This window comes from Falco rusticolus, chromosome 2, assembly GCF_015220075.1.
Source record: "Falco rusticolus isolate bFalRus1 chromosome 2, bFalRus1.pri, whole genome shotgun sequence".
Classification (NCBI taxonomy): domain Eukaryota; kingdom Metazoa; phylum Chordata; class Aves; order Falconiformes; family Falconidae; genus Falco; species Falco rusticolus.
The window spans coordinates 12,824,762-12,842,036 of record NC_051188.1 but is presented as its reverse complement, the minus strand read 5'-3'; the positions used below and the strand labels follow the sequence as shown (position 1 = coordinate 12,842,036).

At 39.5% G+C, this 17,275-nt stretch overlaps 1 protein-coding gene across 7 annotated transcripts; it reads left to right on the top strand.

Annotated features, from left to right (window-relative positions):
• Nucleotides 1–1,055: 1,055 nt before the first annotated feature.
• On the top strand, nucleotides 1,056–15,337 carry CCDC82 (coiled-coil domain containing 82). 7 transcript variants are annotated; one of them, XM_037377331.1, is made up of 8 exons: nucleotides 1,056–1,238; nucleotides 2,002–2,557; nucleotides 3,203–3,422; nucleotides 4,545–4,637; nucleotides 6,664–6,788; nucleotides 7,610–7,780; nucleotides 14,316–14,501; nucleotides 15,068–15,337. In XM_037377331.1, the coding sequence occupies exons 2-8, from the start codon at nucleotides 2,009–2,011 to the stop codon at nucleotides 15,131–15,133; spliced, it is 1,410 nt and encodes a 469-aa protein (XP_037233228.1). In that variant the 5' UTR covers nucleotides 1,056–1,238; nucleotides 2,002–2,008; the 3' UTR covers nucleotides 15,134–15,337. The 7 variants fall into 7 exon arrangements, with proteins under 7 accessions (XP_037233228.1, XP_037233226.1, XP_037233227.1 ...); XM_037377329.1 differs by having other exon boundaries at nucleotides 1,056–1,327; XM_037377330.1 differs by having other exon boundaries at nucleotides 1,057–1,244.
• The last annotated feature ends 1,938 nt before the right edge of the window (nucleotides 15,338–17,275 follow it).

The window sequence follows — 17,275 nt, the reverse complement described above, 5'->3', positions numbered from 1 at the left end:
CAGAGGTGTTCCCAAGCGTGCACACTGCTGGGATTTCTGCTCCAGCTGGGCCTCAGCCTGGCACCCCCAGAACGCCCCTGCAGCTACAGCTGACATAGCCCGCTTTCACCTCCCACATCACGTGGAGGTTGAATGCAAGTTTTGGGTTTGCTCCCACAGCAGCAGGGCAGTGCTGTCAGCTCTGAAGAAGCCACTTTGGTGGGGTAAGCCCCAGGCCAGACCGGGCCTCTGCAGTGGTCACTGACAGACCCCCCTGGGGAGGTGCCATACCTCATAAACCCACACAGATATTCCTCAGGAACGCATCTAGTGACGTGCGGAATTAAACTTTATAACTCAGGATAGGTTATAAAGCAAGTATGTTTAATTCACCAGCAGGCATCAGGGTGGATAATTCCAAAAGCACCTGCTGCCCTGACTTCTTTGTGCACGTGTGATTTAAAGTATACATTCATACATATTCAATAGATGCCCAAGAATAGGTTGGGTGAGGATAATTAGCCTACCGAGAAGCCATTAACATAAGTTCCCTCCCATTTGCGCTTGCGCCCTCTCTCCTGGTGGGGGTCGTTGAGGATGAAGGCTTGGTAGTCTCCCTCGCTCTGAACTTTTCACCTTCACTCTTCGTGCAGATTCAGTCGTGTCTCAAGTTTCTTCGAAACCAAAAAACAGGGCAGATCCAGTTTCCTATCTCAAGGCACAGGTGTTCGCATACCAGTGTCTTCTTATCAGCACAAGGAGCATCCCAGGTCCACCTTACCGGTACAAAGGGCCCAGGACCGGGCCTAATTTGCAAGGTCACGCTGTGAAGCTCCTCTTTGTTCATGCAATGAGAGTTTTAATTGTTCTAAGTTTTCCATATCCTATTAATCTAGTTATTTCTAAACTTTCTATCACTAGGGCGAGCAAAACCGACATCACTCCTAAACCACAGCACCCCAGCCCCCACTGCGCGAGCCCGGCCGGCCGAAGGCGGCAGACGAGGGGGAGCGCGGTGTGCCGCCCCACGCCGGGGGAGGACTCGAACCTGCCACCCCCGGCTCTACAGCACTGCGCGCCAACCAGCAGCGCAGGGCACACCACGTGACACACTTCCCCCTACCACGGCCAGCCAGCACTTCCGTAAACATTGCGGCAGTTGAGTGACGGAGGCAGCGGCCAATCGCGGTGCGCGTGGCGCCAGAGGGCGGTGGTCTCTCCTCAGCGGCTCCGGTGCTGGACCGCGGGAAACGTTAGCGGTGAAAGTAACGGCTGCTGCGCGAGCTGCTGGCGGGAGGGAAGGGGCTTGAGGGGTGGCCGCAGCGTGGTCGCGGCGGCGGCGTGCGAGGTGAGCTCTCCTGGCCCGGCCCGGCCCGGCCCTGCCTGGCCCTGCCCTGCCCCGCCGCGTAGAGCCGGGCGCGGACCGGGACAGCATGGCACGGCTCGGCTCGCCTCGCCTAAGGGCACCCACCTCTGCCGCGTCAGGTGTTGCTGCGGGGCGGGCCGGTGGGGGTAGGCCCTCCAGCCGGGGGGGGATCGTCCCTCCCCAGCTGAGGGCAGCGGTTGTGGACGCCCGGCCGCTCCCCGGGGAGGCCCGGTGATGGGTATCCTGGACGAGCGGTGTAGGCCGCTCTTGAAGAGCCCGGGAGCTGTCTGCCTCGGCTGTGAGGGGCAGGGGAGCTGTCTGGCTCGGCTGTATGCTCCCAGTGTTGCAGGGGATGATAGGATCTGTAGCTGCACCTCAGACCTTATTTTTTCCAGTTCATTCGTGCTGGGTGTGGACAGTTCTGCTCTTCCACATTTTTTTGAGTAAGGCATACCCTCTTCAGAAGTTACTGTGCATGTTTAGTTTTGTTTGATGCTGATTTCTGTATGTGTCTCATAATTATGATATTGTTAAGTCATAAATGTATGCAGCAAAATATGCGTTCCCGTGTAGTTTTGGGTTTGGTTTTTTTTTTTACTGGCATATTATAGTAAGTGCTTTGTTTTACTGGTTTATATTTTGGTGTGTTGTCACAGCCTTCCAATGGAGATAAAAGCAGTTGTTAGAAGATATGAAACAAGAAATAAGACAGCGGGAACAAAATTGTCATCATCCAAGTCCCGAGTTGATTGGAGACGCACTAAAAGGGAATTCATACTATCTGACAGCAACGACGAATCCTCAGTTACCTCTGAGGAGGAAGAGCCTACCGCATCAGAAGATGAAATAGATGAAAAAGATGAAAGTGATTTCAAGAACAGCCCCTCAGATCAGGAAGAGAAAAGCCACAATGGGGAAGTAACAGAAGATGGTGAGGATGAGTGCATCGTGCCTGGGAAGCGTAAAAGGTTGAGCACCTCTGTCCTGTATGACAGTGATGAAAGTGAGGAGAGTGATATACTTGTTAGAAAAGTTTTTGCTAAACGCCACTGTATAATTGATGAAGATGAGAGTTCCCAAGAACAGCAGCCTGGTAAAACCTGCCCTACAGAAAATGTTTCTACTAATAAGAAACAGAAAGTATTTGCAAAATTGGAAGAACTTGCAAGACAAAGAGCAACTCGGACATCCTGCAGCAGTGGAAGTTGTGAGGTCTGGATTTTATCCTTGAAATTCAATTGGAGAAAATACTGGATGTAGGGAAAGGGGAAGACTAACAGGAATCAGTGGAGTTTTATTTATTTTTGTTTTGGGTTTTATTAATGACAAATCAGTAGTTCTGTCGCATTTTAACAATTGTCCCATTAACTAGATAACAATATTAACTGCTGAAAACCTTTATCCTGAGTAATTTTAGTCACTGAGGATGTAGGAATCTCATTTGCTGTTTCAGGCATTCTGATGACTAAGCAGCTTAGAATGCAGGTATCTATCTGATCTATGTAGTCAGAGAGGAAAAACTTTATCATTCCTTTGTTGCCATAAAGAGACACATGAAAGGACTAGCAAATAATTTTTATCCAGAAGCAAAATACCCGCTGAAGTAACTTAGAGGTCCTGTTAGCTTAATTCCTACAAATATAGTGAAGAGAGGTACATGGAGAAGGCTGAATTAAAGCTGAAAGTAATTATCATCTAATACAGAATGATGTATTTTTTTAGAAACATCATATTCCTTGTTAATTGAACTAGTGATGTTATTAGAAGGTCAAAAATCATACCCAGTTTATGTAGTATTTCATCAGTGCAAACAATTAAAATTATTGTGTTTGAAATGCTTTTTAAAATTTTAATTAGGATTCTAATGGTGAAGCAGAAGAGGAACTATTCTGTCCCTTGCCCCTCACACCAACAGAAGGTAGTGAAACTGATAGTGACAGCATGAAAGACTTCATAGTAGAGGAAGATGAAGATGCTGATGATGACAACACAGAGCACGTAAAGAATGAAAACCAGCCACAACAGAAAGAAATTAATAAATCAAGTAGTGAGTTGCTGGCATACTACGTCCCACACTGTAAGATAAAAATTAATGACAATTCTAGATGTAAAACTTGCTTGTAGTGCTGTAATAAATATTAATGGACTGTAAATACAAATATTATATAATGGGGTATGATAGCGTAAAAGCAGATTCCTGAAAGGTTTCAATTTATTGTATAAGTACTTTGATTTCCCCAGTAAACTTTTACAGTCTTTCTGTATCTTATCAAAAGGAGGGTATAATTTTGGGGGGTAGGAAAGAAAACCCTGTTGCACAGACTTTCTACATCGGTCTGATTTAGGATGAGGTAGGCTACCTATGATGCAGTCATTCCTGTGGAGGCCTAAATCATCCTTCATCTTGTGCTGTATGTTAAGAACAACTGTGTTGATTCTGGCCAAATTCTGTTCTGGAGAGTGCTGTGGAATTCTTGCCATGACTTTGGGATTTTGGGGGCTTGGGGGTTTTTTTATTTAAATGTATTTTTATTCCATGGCAGTGAGATTTGGGAGCACAGGACTATAGGGGTTTTTGAATTCATTGCTCAATTTCAGCTGAACTGCACAGAGGCAGAAAACTTTTCAAGTTGTTTTTTAAGAAAACTGTTATCTGGATGGAGCAGAGGGATTTGAAACAGAAATCTATGCTAGTTAACTTCTTGCATATTTTGTTGTTCAGAAGCAGGTATGTACTGACTGGAGAGTCTGTGCTAGCAGAGACAGTCACAAGCATTTGTGGTATTTCTTCCTCAGTTAAGACCTAAGCAGAACTGTGTGTATTTGAAAGAAAGTTGGAAAAAACAAAAAATAAACAACCTCTCCACCACAGGCTTGGCCTTCTCTGGTTTGCATAAGTCTTGCTATTCATACAAGAAATTATTCTCTTCTTTTAGTGTTTGTGGCTCTTACTGTGAAGTGATCTTGCTGAAAGGATGTGTGACTTTAGGATGCTAAAATTAATTAAGATCATTGGGATGAGGGGCACTATCAAAAGGCAATGTCATGAGGGTGTGAATGTTGTACATGGAAATTATTTTTAGATCCCTATTTAAATGACTTAATTCTAAATTTACAGTTTCTTCTTGTAGTACTTTTAACATTGCTTACCTTTTTTTTTTTTTTTTTTTTAATTCTGGTTATATTGCTTTCTTTCCAGTATCTCGCTGTGAGCATTACGTACACTTCAAAAGAATAGTAAACGCTTTCCTCATAAATGCGATTGATGGCACTTTTCTGAGCTCATTATATGGTAAGTAAATTGCATTAGATTATACAATAGTGCATTCAAAGTTGTACAGAGACATTTATTCTAGGGAAAGATGTGTCTCCTGATTGGAGTTACAGGACTGTGAGTCCTAAGATCTGTTCTTGGTTTTGCTGCTCTGTAACTTGGCGGGGTAGGCAGGAAGGAATCTATCTGACAGAGTAGAGTAATCCTGGAAAAATGTGTATACCTAGTTCTTTTAAGCCAAGAAGGCATTCTGGGATGTAGTTACTGATTGGTAGGAGCAGTCATACAAAATTAATTTCAAATTAGATACCTCAATGAAGAACGTTGCAAGGTCAGCTGATTTGTCAAAATGCCACATGCTTCATAGCTTTTTCTGAGGAATTTGGTAGATAATAAATAACTTTAGTTATGGAGATTACTCCAGATCTGACTTTTTTTTGTCTTTTTTTTTTTTTTTTTTGCTTGTAACATTTGTTCTTTCAGATAAATAATTAGCTGCAGTCAGTACTTGTCTTGTTCTTGCTGAGGAAGTGCTTTTTGGCATTTGGCCTAGTTGGGTTGAATGGCAGCCTCACATGTAGTTTCAGAAGCACTGTAAAGATGGGATTAATGAGAGGACTGTCAGTGTCAGGTTGTGGGAACAGTCAGCAAAGTGGAAGTTTTGGTTTCATCAGGAGCTAAGAGGGAATGGAGTACACCACAGACTTCAGAATAAAGGCTGTGTATTCTTAAAGCTAAAAAATGTCTTTCATATACAACTGCTAGTTCTACTACACTGCCAGGGGTTAGTTTTGTTTTGGTTTGATTTTTTTTTTACCAAGTGAAAACAAGCTTATGACAAGTCATAAGAAAACTTTGCCAGGTTTCCTTCTATTTCAAATTGTGTCTGCTCTACAAAATTAACAACTTATTGCCAAGGTGCTGGAAGTAGATCAGCTATGTGTGTGAGCTGGAGGTTGTGTTCTGTCTTTCTGAAGAACATTGTATGGTATGACCGTAGCCTTGCATTACAAAGATATATTTTTATAACACAGAATGGATTTTTGTTAGTTAAGCGAAGGGAATATCTTAATTAGTTTGAATCGAGAGCAGCTGCCTTAGTGTTAGAGTTCAGACTTGCTTTTTGTTGCAAGGCATTTTTTTTATGGTCTGTCATAGCCTCTTCAAGCTTTTTGTACAGCTGACTTACTGAAAATGTGTGTGTACAATGTGTATGCAGAAAAACATTATTTGTAATTATGGTGGTTATAACGATAGTGACAATTAAATTTTTTATATAGAAAGCTAGATAGCCAGTGGTCTTTCTTTGTTCTGTTTCTTTGGTAACAGCATTGCTAAAAGGCTATGGAAGGTAGCTGAATTAATTTGTATGTCTGTACATGCTGAAGCTCGAGACAGTATGAATGGGCCTGCATCTATGAAAACCCTATTTAATTTCAGGAGTCCAGCATGTATTTGGGAGATAGCTGTGGTATAGTGGTAGTTTTACTTGTCCTAATACTTTCTTATTTTTTTTGCTTGGGTAAGTATTTGGAAGTACTTATGCCACCTAACTCAAGGCATCTGACTGTGCTGCTGAAGCGTAAAGGTCAGTTTCTGTGTGTTCTTTCATTATAAGTGACAAAGAGAGTTGTCAAAATTTGTGCTGTGAAGCAGTTCATAGTAGTTTGTTTTCATGGTTTACAACTTCCTCCCTTATACATTATGAACAGCTTACATAAACTGGACCAAAAGCAAGATACTTCCCGCCCCCCCAATACTTTTAAATGGGATCAAGTGAATGAGTCTTCATTTAGGATGACAACTTTTCACTTTAGCCTTGATTGTAGAGTTTTTTCATGTACCTCTTGTGATACATACTTTGTTTATCAAAGATGCATGAGTCACTTTTATGAATAACAGTAGTGAGTGGTTTGAGTAATAATTTATTAAAATAATTCATAGTTCTTAGTATGCAGAAGCATAATGTCCTTGAAAATTTTATTTGAAGAAACTTGCACAATGTAGGGTGATCGGCAAATTAGTAATTGCTGTCACTTAACAGATGGAACAAGACAAAAGAAGTATGCGCAAGATATGTTGCTCTCACTCCATTATTTGGATGACCGCTTCATTCAGCCTCGTCTTGATAATTTAATCTCTAGAAGTCGCTGGAAAGACCGATTCAAGGTATGTACCTTATACTTTAAATAGTGAAGTGGGCTTGAAATCATATCATTACTGATTTTTTTTTTTTTTTTAATATATATTGTAATTCTCTGTAAAGGTACAATAATTGCTATAATTGTATATACTTTGTTAATAGAAACTCCTTGTTCTTTACCTTACATAACTTGTTTTGATACTTATGAACGGAAGTATTTTTTATGTTGATAACCAGGTAAACATTCAGATAACAGAACAGAATCTGTTCTCTGTTACCTGAATGCTTCTCCTGTTAAGTTCAGCAGGTTAGTTTTTGAGTAATTTGTGTGACTTGCTAAGTGTTATAACAAAATTTCTTCCTCCTCCCACAGAAAGATAAACCAGTATATTCATAATGAAGATTCTACTTAAAAAAAAATTAAGTCAATATACAGTAACCTAGACATTGTATGCAAATTGCTAGAATGGTATTAGTGTGATAGGTCTGGTGATCTAATAATCACTGTAATAATGGAGTATGGCCAGTAAAGAGGTACAGTGTATTTATTTAAAACAGACCAAGAGACAGAGTTGCACCCTCACACCCTCCAAAAAGAAAAATGAGAAAAAAATAAGTGCCAGGGTGCAGGAGCTGTTCTTTAGGTCTGAAGCTGAATAAAAGACTTAATGAACTAGAACTGAGTTAAGTGCTGGGAAATGCTTGAGAAACTGTATGTTTGTGACTGAATGGTGAAAGACTTCATATTTGAATCTCTTTGATTTCTCTTGGGAGTATTCAGCAGCCTATTTGAGGCGTCTTTCAGTTTAGGGTGATTCTTTAATGTTATTTGAAATGTGTTTTTCAGGAGCGTGTGGATTGTTATCCAGATGTTCACATAACCATGAAAGATGCAAAAAGTATGTTTTGTCAGGCCTGTGAATTGAATCGGTATTGTAAGTTTAACGTGCAGCTCTCTGGGAACCTTTATAATAGCAGAACTTTGGAACCGGATGACTTCATGTCAGATGACAAGCAGGTAACTTCAAAGAATTACTCTATATAATTTTTTTTAAGCTTTGTCTAGTGTTACAGAAAATCATAGAAAGAATAAAAATCCTATCAACACATCTAATATCTATAACGCTAGAGGCAAGTGCAAAGCTGCTATACTTCCATGTCTAAACTCTATTAATTTGTAATATAGGAGGACCATTTTGCAGTTTGGAGGAGTATAGTCTTGCATTTAGCAAGGAATTACAAAGGAAGTTCTTATGAAAGTTTAAAGGATGAATAGAAGCGTTCTCCTCTGCCCCCCCCCCCCCCCCCCCCTTATATGTTGGGAAAGAGGCAATGAAAAGTATCCTCAAGTAAACCAAACTTTTATGAAGAAAATAAATCTGGTGGTTTTCTATGACCTTTGGTTTTGTCTGCATCACAATAATTGGTATGTTGTTTTTTCCCCACTTTTGCCACTTTAATACTAGTACCTGATGCAGCACGTGTACTTGAACTGCAGTAAGTGCTAATAATTATACCCAGCCATGAGCTGGACTTCATGATATAAAAGATAAAGGGCCAATAAGATTTATTGAGAACTTTTCCCCTCAAGTCAGAATTGACATTTGCCTCAATTTTTCCTCTGCTTCAAATCTCTACAGTCTGAGTCTCACTCCAGGGCAAGAAGAAAACTCTAGGTACACAGTATCCTACACATCCTACCCAGCATGCTTGTCTTTTGTGATGCATGGAGAGGTAGTCTGAAACTGTGTGTCGAAGAGGCTGACCGCACACATGAAGATGAACATACTAACCAAAGTTCTAATATGAGCACTCAATCAGTTATTTCTAAAGTAGCTTTTTGTTGTGTCAGAGAACATTTAATAGAAGATTGAAAATCCTAAAGTGGATGCCTATCTTAAAGAAAGGAAAACCAGTGGTAAAGAAATGAGTGACTAAGTGATGCTCTGAACATGCCTGGCATTCCTGGTTTTCATCAAGTACCTGAGCAATACTATGACTCTGTGGGGTTTTTTTTATTTTTAATAGATCCTATCTCTGTATGCCAGGAGTCTGAGGCTTTAAATCAAGAATAGCATTTGCCTTGGGTTTATGTATATTCTAAATATCAGAATGCCTTTTCACAGAAATTAGATCACTTGAAAGCCTTTTACCTTTCTTTGTGTGTGCCTGTAATGCCCTTAAGACTTCCCCAGCAGGAATTTTGCATTGATTAGCTTGCAGAAACATGATAAAAGTAACTTCCTGTATAATGGACAATCATCTCCATTGAATGATTGTGTTTTCTGTTTTGTTGCAAGTAAGGCTTATTCTACATGGGTCACTAGGTTTGCTAATTCTGTGGCTACTATGCCTCTAGCATTTGGAGCATCCAAATACACTCCCAACAGTTCTTGTTTGCTCTAGGTCAGAATGGTGGGTGAAATAGTGCCACTGTCATTCTAATGGTGCAGTTGCAGTCCAGTCAGAATTTACTGCTTCATTCTTCAGATTTTTACATATCTGCTATTTCTCATGTAGCTGTTCACTCAGGACAAATTATCTTGAAATCTCAGTGGCATTGACACCAGAAATTGCTGATCTTCTGTTGAGAAAACTTGTTCCTAACTACTTCAATACATTTTTATCACAGCATGTTTCTCATTACTGCATTATCAGAACTATTTTTCCAAACTGGAAGACATTTCCATTTAGGTAGTCTTGCATCTTTTTCTCGCTCAGTTGTCTCTACTAGGACATTTTGGATTAAATTGTATTTTTTGAATGAAACGCATCTTTCATGTTGTTACATGATGTTACACTAGGCAGTAATTTTAGATGACTTTAGCAGTCAGTTTTGTTATATTTCACAGCTGAGACTTTTTAAGACCTTGACTCTTAAAAACCTTAGTGTTCCTAGTATTTAGGGATCTCTTCTTCAAATTTACTGCTACCAGTAATTGTTATGATTAAGTATGCATATGACCTTCCTAAGTAATGTAATTTGTGACCTGTTATGATAAACTCAAAGCACACAATTTGTCAAGAATAAAATACTCCTACGGCTGTGTACCAAGCTGGTATCCAAGTTCTGCCTTTCTTCCCCTTCAGGAGATGTAGAAGGTATATTACTTTCCTTTGTGACTGTGAGGAGTTTTTTAATGCAGCTGACGTTCCTCAAGTATTTCCTGAAAAGAAAAAAGTGTCAGAACAAGTTGTAATTACAATATATTTTGAAATGCAGTATAACAGGATTTCTTATATAAAGTGAAGCCTTCATCAAACTGGAAGTACACCTTACTGAAGCTCAAGCCTGTATTGTTTGGATCTTTGCAAATATTCTAACTTGGAGATCTGAGAGGTGTCAATATGATTATCATTATGTCATCCTATTGGGCTCTGTGTGTAATGCAGAACCTAGGGAAATCTGTGCCACAGTTTTTCTTAAATAGACTAGAGAATTTCAGAGCAGCAGTTGTTAATACTCTGTTTTGATAAGTCTGTGTGTACATGATAGTCAAGAGAGCTAGGCTTTTGCAGTAAGGCCTTTCCCCTTATTTATTGCCAGAAAACAGTTAAGTCCTTGGCAATCATACTAGCACTGATACTGCAGTCTGTAGTACAGTCATTATTCTCCTTTGTGTACAGGTCTGTAAATGTGTATCAAGAATTTAAAAATTTTCAGTTTTTCATGGGAAGTGTATGCCTTGCCTACCACAAATAATTAGTAAACTAGCACAAGAATTTAATCTTAACTCAAGTTCCAACTTAACCGTGGAAAAAACAGTGGCAATTCCCTCACTGCTACCCAAACATTGTCCTACATAAAGCACTGGCTGGTTTTCACTTTGGAAAAAACTTGAAATATCCCACTGAATATTGAACTAACTTGCTAGTTCATTTTTGTCCTCCAACTTAACAGTACAAAATGAGAGCTTTTTTTACCCTGTATACCCCAGCATCTGGTGAAATGCCTGCCATGTGCGTGCTCAATATAGCTCAGGGGCTGTAGCACAGACCCAGGAAAGACAGTTATTGAGCACTTTCTAGTAATTTTTGATAATGCCTTTGTAATGCAATATTTGTGTTCTTACGGTGACCTGTAATTTAGACTGTTCTTAAGGTACTGTTCTTAAGTAGTCTTTGAAGTTCTGCTGGCAGTACGTTGATCAACTTGTCCTGCTACTTGAGGAAAAAAAAAAAAAAGAAAGGAAAAAAAAAGAAAAAAAGGCACACAGAGCTACATAAAACTGGCACTTCAGGAACTTAATTGACTGAAAGAGAAGGCAGTTCAGCACTGGCAGATCAGATTGAATGGAAACATGTAGCTGGACTATTTTCTAAAGTTTTATTTGAAAATACCCAAGAAAAGTGGATGTGGAGAGAACAAAAACAGACCTGCAACTCTCTTCTTTTGCATAAAACTTTCCTTTTCTCTCATCTCTGAAGTATTCTGCTTTGCCAGTAGAAAGAGAAGAGAAACAGCTGTTCCAGTTTTGCTTAGGCTTGCAGGGATTGTTCTGTGTAGCTGCCAATTCTCATTCCTCTGCAAGTCAGGGAGAATCAAACAGTTTAGAGGTGTAGGTGTCCCCCACACTTTACTTCTGTGTGACCCGGATTATAAACTGTTTTCTGCTCTCACTCTTGGTGTTCTACTTCTGTTTATAATCATGCTTAGAGGGCAGGGGTTCAGTCACTGCATGTTGTGCTATTGTCAGGCAATGTTCCTGCATTCCATACAAAGTGATTTAACACAACTTTGGCTGATACGGCCAGCTTGGGTAGATAAGTTAAGCATTAGGACAGAGTCACTGAGAACTGCAAGAGGAAAAAATTAGAACTGAGTACAGTACTGAGATTCTTTCCAAAGCTGCATTCTGAAATAGCATTGTATTTTTAGACTATCTTTCTTGCTTTGAAAACACAATACATAATTACATTATACAGTATTTGGAGAAATGCCAGAGGCAAATAGCTGATGTAGGAATACTTTACACCTTGCACATAAATGAAGTATGAAAATCATTGCCACAAGATAGTTCAAAAGCAAAAAGTTTTAGTGGGTCCCAAAAGAGATAGACAGGTTCTTGGGGAAGCTTCTTCCACGCTACGGAACATGATAGTTGGGATGATACAGACTGTCTTAACTGTTGACTTCTAGGAACTGTATGGTAATGTTAGGATTATTCTGGTGTTCATCCTGCATCTTATACTAATTTCCTAAATGTCCCCTGCTAGCTGTTGTTGCAAGGGAGAAACTGGGCCATCAGTTTGATGCAAGATGGTATCTCCTATTTTACATCAGATAATGTTCCAGATGCTGCACCTCATTGCGTGGGATACATGAAAAGTTATTAAATGCTCTGTGAAACACTGCAGCTCAGTTCTTGATTGTTTCAGTATCTGAAATGGTACTTCTGGAAATTTGAATGAATCAAGGTTACACATTGGTTGGTAGGTCTTGTACTTCATGGTACCTATAGCACAAAACTATATATAAGCAATGCCTTAGCTTTTCAGTTTTGGGGAGCATAGAAAATGCAGCTGCATGTAAATGCATAGACATGATTTTTAGAGATTTGCAGTATAGTACTAGGATTTTTTTATCTCAAGATGGTTAAAATGTCAGTTAATAACCATCTGCTGTAGGTCCGATCAAAAGTTCTTCTAAGCAAGTGTGTCTCTTCTGACTTCAGTGATATTACGCCTGCTTGTATCAGTTGAGCTGCTGGTTAATGTATTTAAGAAATAAAGTATATTTTTATATTTCGGAAAATATCTAAATAATACATATAAATACAAATTTAGTTTATATAATCTTTAGAAATATAAATACGCTTTTCTGTTACTGTCACTGTCAGCAGATGCAGCTAGTGCTAGGTTGTACAAGTAGGTCAGGTGTGTTGGGGAACTGCTCACAGATGCAAATTTAGTCATGCATTTGGGAAAGCTTCCTGAAAATGCAGGTTGTAAGCACTGATTAAAACTTAACCTTCTCATAATTTAAAAGGATGTTCAGATTATTCCCAATGGCAGCAATAAAGGGTATCACTGTTGTGGCTTAGAAAGAGATCATTTTGCAATATATAACATGGTTGGTTTTTTGATCTGTATGTGTGTGTAATCTGAAGTTGCAATACAATTGCAGCTTGCATTGCTGATGCAAAGAGCTTTGACCTTTAGCGATTTACCAGCTTGTTACTTGCAAAGGTGTAACAAGGCATCAGCCCAAAACAATACTGCCCTTGAAGAGTAAGTTGATGGGGGTGGGGTGTGTGTGTTAATAAAACTGAATCAGTTTCTCCTACATGTATCAGGAGCTGAATTTCTTTACACATGTATTAATGGTGTTGCTTTTGAGTGTACCTGACCTCCAAAAACCAGCCAGATGTAGATTTTTTTACCTGGTAGACTTTGTCTCCGTGGGTTGGAGTAGTAGTTGGTGCACCTGTGGGTCATTTATAGGGGATAGATTCCTCTTCTGATTTGCCATTGTATGCACTTGAACTACTTCTCTTGTAGAAATGGAACAAAAGTTACTCTTGTGAAACACAGGATGTCCTTAAATGCAAATGAACTTCTAACTCTCTCCCTCCCCACACCTGCAGTTTTCCATACTCAGTGAAGATTTAGGATTGCCAAAGATTCTTGTAACCAATATATTACTCGGTATTTTCAGGTAAACACCTTCGCTGCCTAACATCTTTGTATAAAATCTGAGTTCAAGACAACGTGCAAAAGTTTGCCTGTATTTAATCTTAGTGCTGATAGATGATAATGAATCTGCTCTAATCCATGCTCTGATTATGTATTTACAAGCACATTTACCATTTTTTATCTATAAATACTGCTGTAAACTGTGAAGTAAGACAGTCCTTTCCTTCATGGAAATTGTAGAAGTAAAACTGGTAATAAATGGGAGATACGGAAACTTTGATTTCTGCAGCATTATGGCCTAGCTATACCTCCCAGATAGTTGCAGATTAACACCTGCATTGAAGAAACCCTTGGTTTTCAGATTTTATTGTTATGAAATCTAATCTCTGTATATATTTATTAAATATTTTTCTAGGCATATGTCTATTTGTATTCATATCTATTTTTTGAAGAAATACTGAATAGTATTCAGTCTACAAAATGCTAGAACTGGTATTTCATGTCTCTAGGAAGCACTATATATTATGCAAAAGTAATCAAATAATTTCTTTTCCTCTGTTTTCACAATATGATGCTTGTCTAAAATGTCAGTGATTTTGTAACAAAGTCCCACCAGGAGATAGAAAAGATACTACCAATTATAAACATGATTGTGTTTGTAAGAAAATAGTACAGATAAGCTGCCATTGCATAGACTTGCTGGCTGCCTGCTTGCTCAGAAATTGGTCTGCTGTGGCTGTGAAAACTGCATGGTTTTGCACTGATTTTATTCATGTAGTGTCATTCTCTTTATTTCAAAAAATTATTCAGAAAAAGTTACTAGACTGACAAAATCTTACTAGACTGACAGCCATTTTTTATATTGTCAAGATAATCACAGTTCTATCAGAGAGAATGATTTGTTCACTTTGGCCTAGGTTTTGAAGGTTGGCATAGTGTGTGCAAATCGTACAAGAGTCTATCATAATTTGAAGCACTTCAAATACAAGTTGTATGTGGATTGCAGCTCCATTACCAAGTTGGATGGTGTTGAGGATGAACCGGTCAGAAACACAGTAAAACGGCTTTTCAGCCAGCTGGAAGACAGTGGGTGGATACAGAAGGTATGACTGAGTTATTTGATGTATCCTTTTCCAAGTAGATAAAAGTAAGCTGGGATAAAATGTCTGATTTAATTGATCAGTTCTGAATTACTGGGTTTCAATAATACAACTCTGCTAAACCATTCATCCACTTCTGCTGACCCGGTCTCTCCAACAGTGGTATAGTGCTGCGGTCACACAGAGTTTGTGTCAGCTTTTGACATGAAGCATTTTGACAGCTGCATGATCTCTGGGCTGTGGTGGGCAGGCTCCTGTTTCATTTGAAAGCAGCAGCACAACATACTCAAGCTGTAACTTAAAAAGATTGGGAAAGACGTGTGTGAGGCACAGCAAGAATATTTTACTCTTCTGTTTATGCTGAAGTACTTTGAATTACTCAGAAACACTTTATGAACTATTTTAAGATTACTTGTAGTACAATTGCATCTAGCAAGCTTTCCGATATCATTGCTTCTGAATTGTTATTGACATGCTTGTTAATCTATTGAAGAAAAAGAAAAATCAGTCCTTATGTAATTTGGTTATTAAATATTGATAAAATAATACAGGTTTTATTTTACTTGCAGAGATACAATGATCTTGAAGACTACATGAATGATGCAGACAGTTTCCAAGAAGAGAAAATGTATTAAGTGGTCATATAGCTCTTTGAAAGACATCTTGTAAAAATCTGAATGGCCTGCTTTATCTGCATGCACTTTTATCTCTGCTTGGTCTTCAAGATTCTTTTTAGGCTATGTTATACTTAAATCCATATGCCTTTAAACTACTGTTTGAGAATGTGCTGTGTCCTTTTTTTCTCATCTGTGTCAATAATAACCCAAAATTTTGCCAAATCAGTCCTTCTAGTCTTCATAGGTCACGTTAAGTATACTTCTGTTCTTAAAAATAACATCCCAGTATCTCTTTACTTGTGAAATAAAACTTCCACCTATTTATATTGAGCTGCAACATAGGAAAGGTAGGAAGTGCTGAGACCTTTTGAAATAGGTATATTTGGAAAGGTAAGGCTATGTTATACACAAACTTGCATCTTAACTTTCCTTGTTGCTCATTACATGCAAGTCCTACCATTTAGAACTATAGTTACAATAAACAGGACCCAAATGCAAAGTTCTGTTTCCTCTGAGGAATCAGTGTAGACTGTTGCAAGGCAACAGAGGAAATACTCTGCAGTCCTGACTACATTTGCAGCACAGTAGTCATTCCTGTCTTTAGAGGGTAGGTGATGAGTCACATTATAGACATCATACAGACTTGAGTCTGGCTTAGCCATCTAAATGAACACTTGGGCCCACAGGGCTGTCTGATAAGCAGCTGGGGCAATTTACTGAGATTTTAAACATCAACTTACTTTGTGCAAATGTCATGGCAACAACTTGCAGCAACTGAAATACTGAGAATGGATTAATGTGGCCATGCAAGATAAGCAAGAATTCTTCCAGTGTAACTTAACAGAAGGTAGGAGTTACTCAGAAGCATGACGCATGGCTTACCTGAATTGCATGAAGCCCAAATCAGAGTTCTTTGGGGCCAGAGGAACAGATTTTTGAGAAGTTAGGAAGGGTTGTGCTGTATTGTCCGTTCTGAAAAATTGGACGTGAGCCAGTAATGTGCACTCACAACCCAGAAAGCCAACTGTGTCTTGGGCTGCATCAAAAGAAGTGTGGCCAGCAGGTCTGAGGGAGGGGATTCTGCCCCTCTACTCTGCTCTCGTGAGACCCCGCCTGGAGTGCTGTGTTCAGCTCTGTGGCCCCCAGCACAAGAAGGACATGGACCCATTGAAGTGAGTCCAGAGGAGGGCCGTGAAGATGATCAGAGGCTGGAGCACCTCTCCTGTGAAGCCAGGCTGAGAGAGCTGAGGTTGTTCAGCCTGGAGAAGAGAAGGCTCCAGGCAGCCCTTACAGCGGTACCTAAAGGGGCTTGTAAGAAACATGGAGAGAGACATTTTTACTGAGGCCTGTAGTGACAAAACAAGGGGCAACGGTTTTAAACTGAAAGAGGGTAGGTATAGATGGACATAAGGAAGAAGTTTTTTATTATGAGGGTGTTGAGACACTGGCACGGGTTGCCCAGAGAAGTTATGGACGCCCCATCTCTGGAAGTGCTCAAGGTCAGGCCGCATGGCGCTTTGAGCAACCTGATCCAGTGGAAGACGTCCCTGGCCATGATGATCTTAAAGGTGCCTTCCAACCCAAACCATTCTATGATTCTGTCCCTGTACTTTTTGCTGCATATAAAATTAATTTGATGTAGCCTAAGATGCAGAGTCCACAGTTTTGAATTCAGTTAGGGACTGTTCCTACATCCTGCTGTATGCACATACTCTTTTATTAGTCTTTTGTGGCTGAACAGCTTAGTGAAAGGGAAGATATTGTTAACACTCTAGATTCTTTTAAGAAGTTGCTCTCTCAGAAGTGAAACTACTGAAACCTATCTTCTCATGGATTTGTCCATAAGAAGTCCCCGCGTTTATTATGCCACTCTACTGGTAACAGATACGCTGATTGACTGGGAAACTGATGCAAGGTGTATCACTTAATAGTGAACATCTGCTGGCTTCTTTCCATAGAAACTGTACCTTAGATTTGTCATTCAGTAGCCTTTTTCTAGCATTCATTGTAAGAAATTAACTGCTTTTATATTTTAAGGGGTTGAAGTTCAGCAATGGTATGTATGCTATTAGAGCGAGCTAGTATCGTCAGTTCTCCCTTGTACCACATACAAGATTTACAAAGCAAGATGAAAAATGCTAGTAAACAGAATGAGACTTA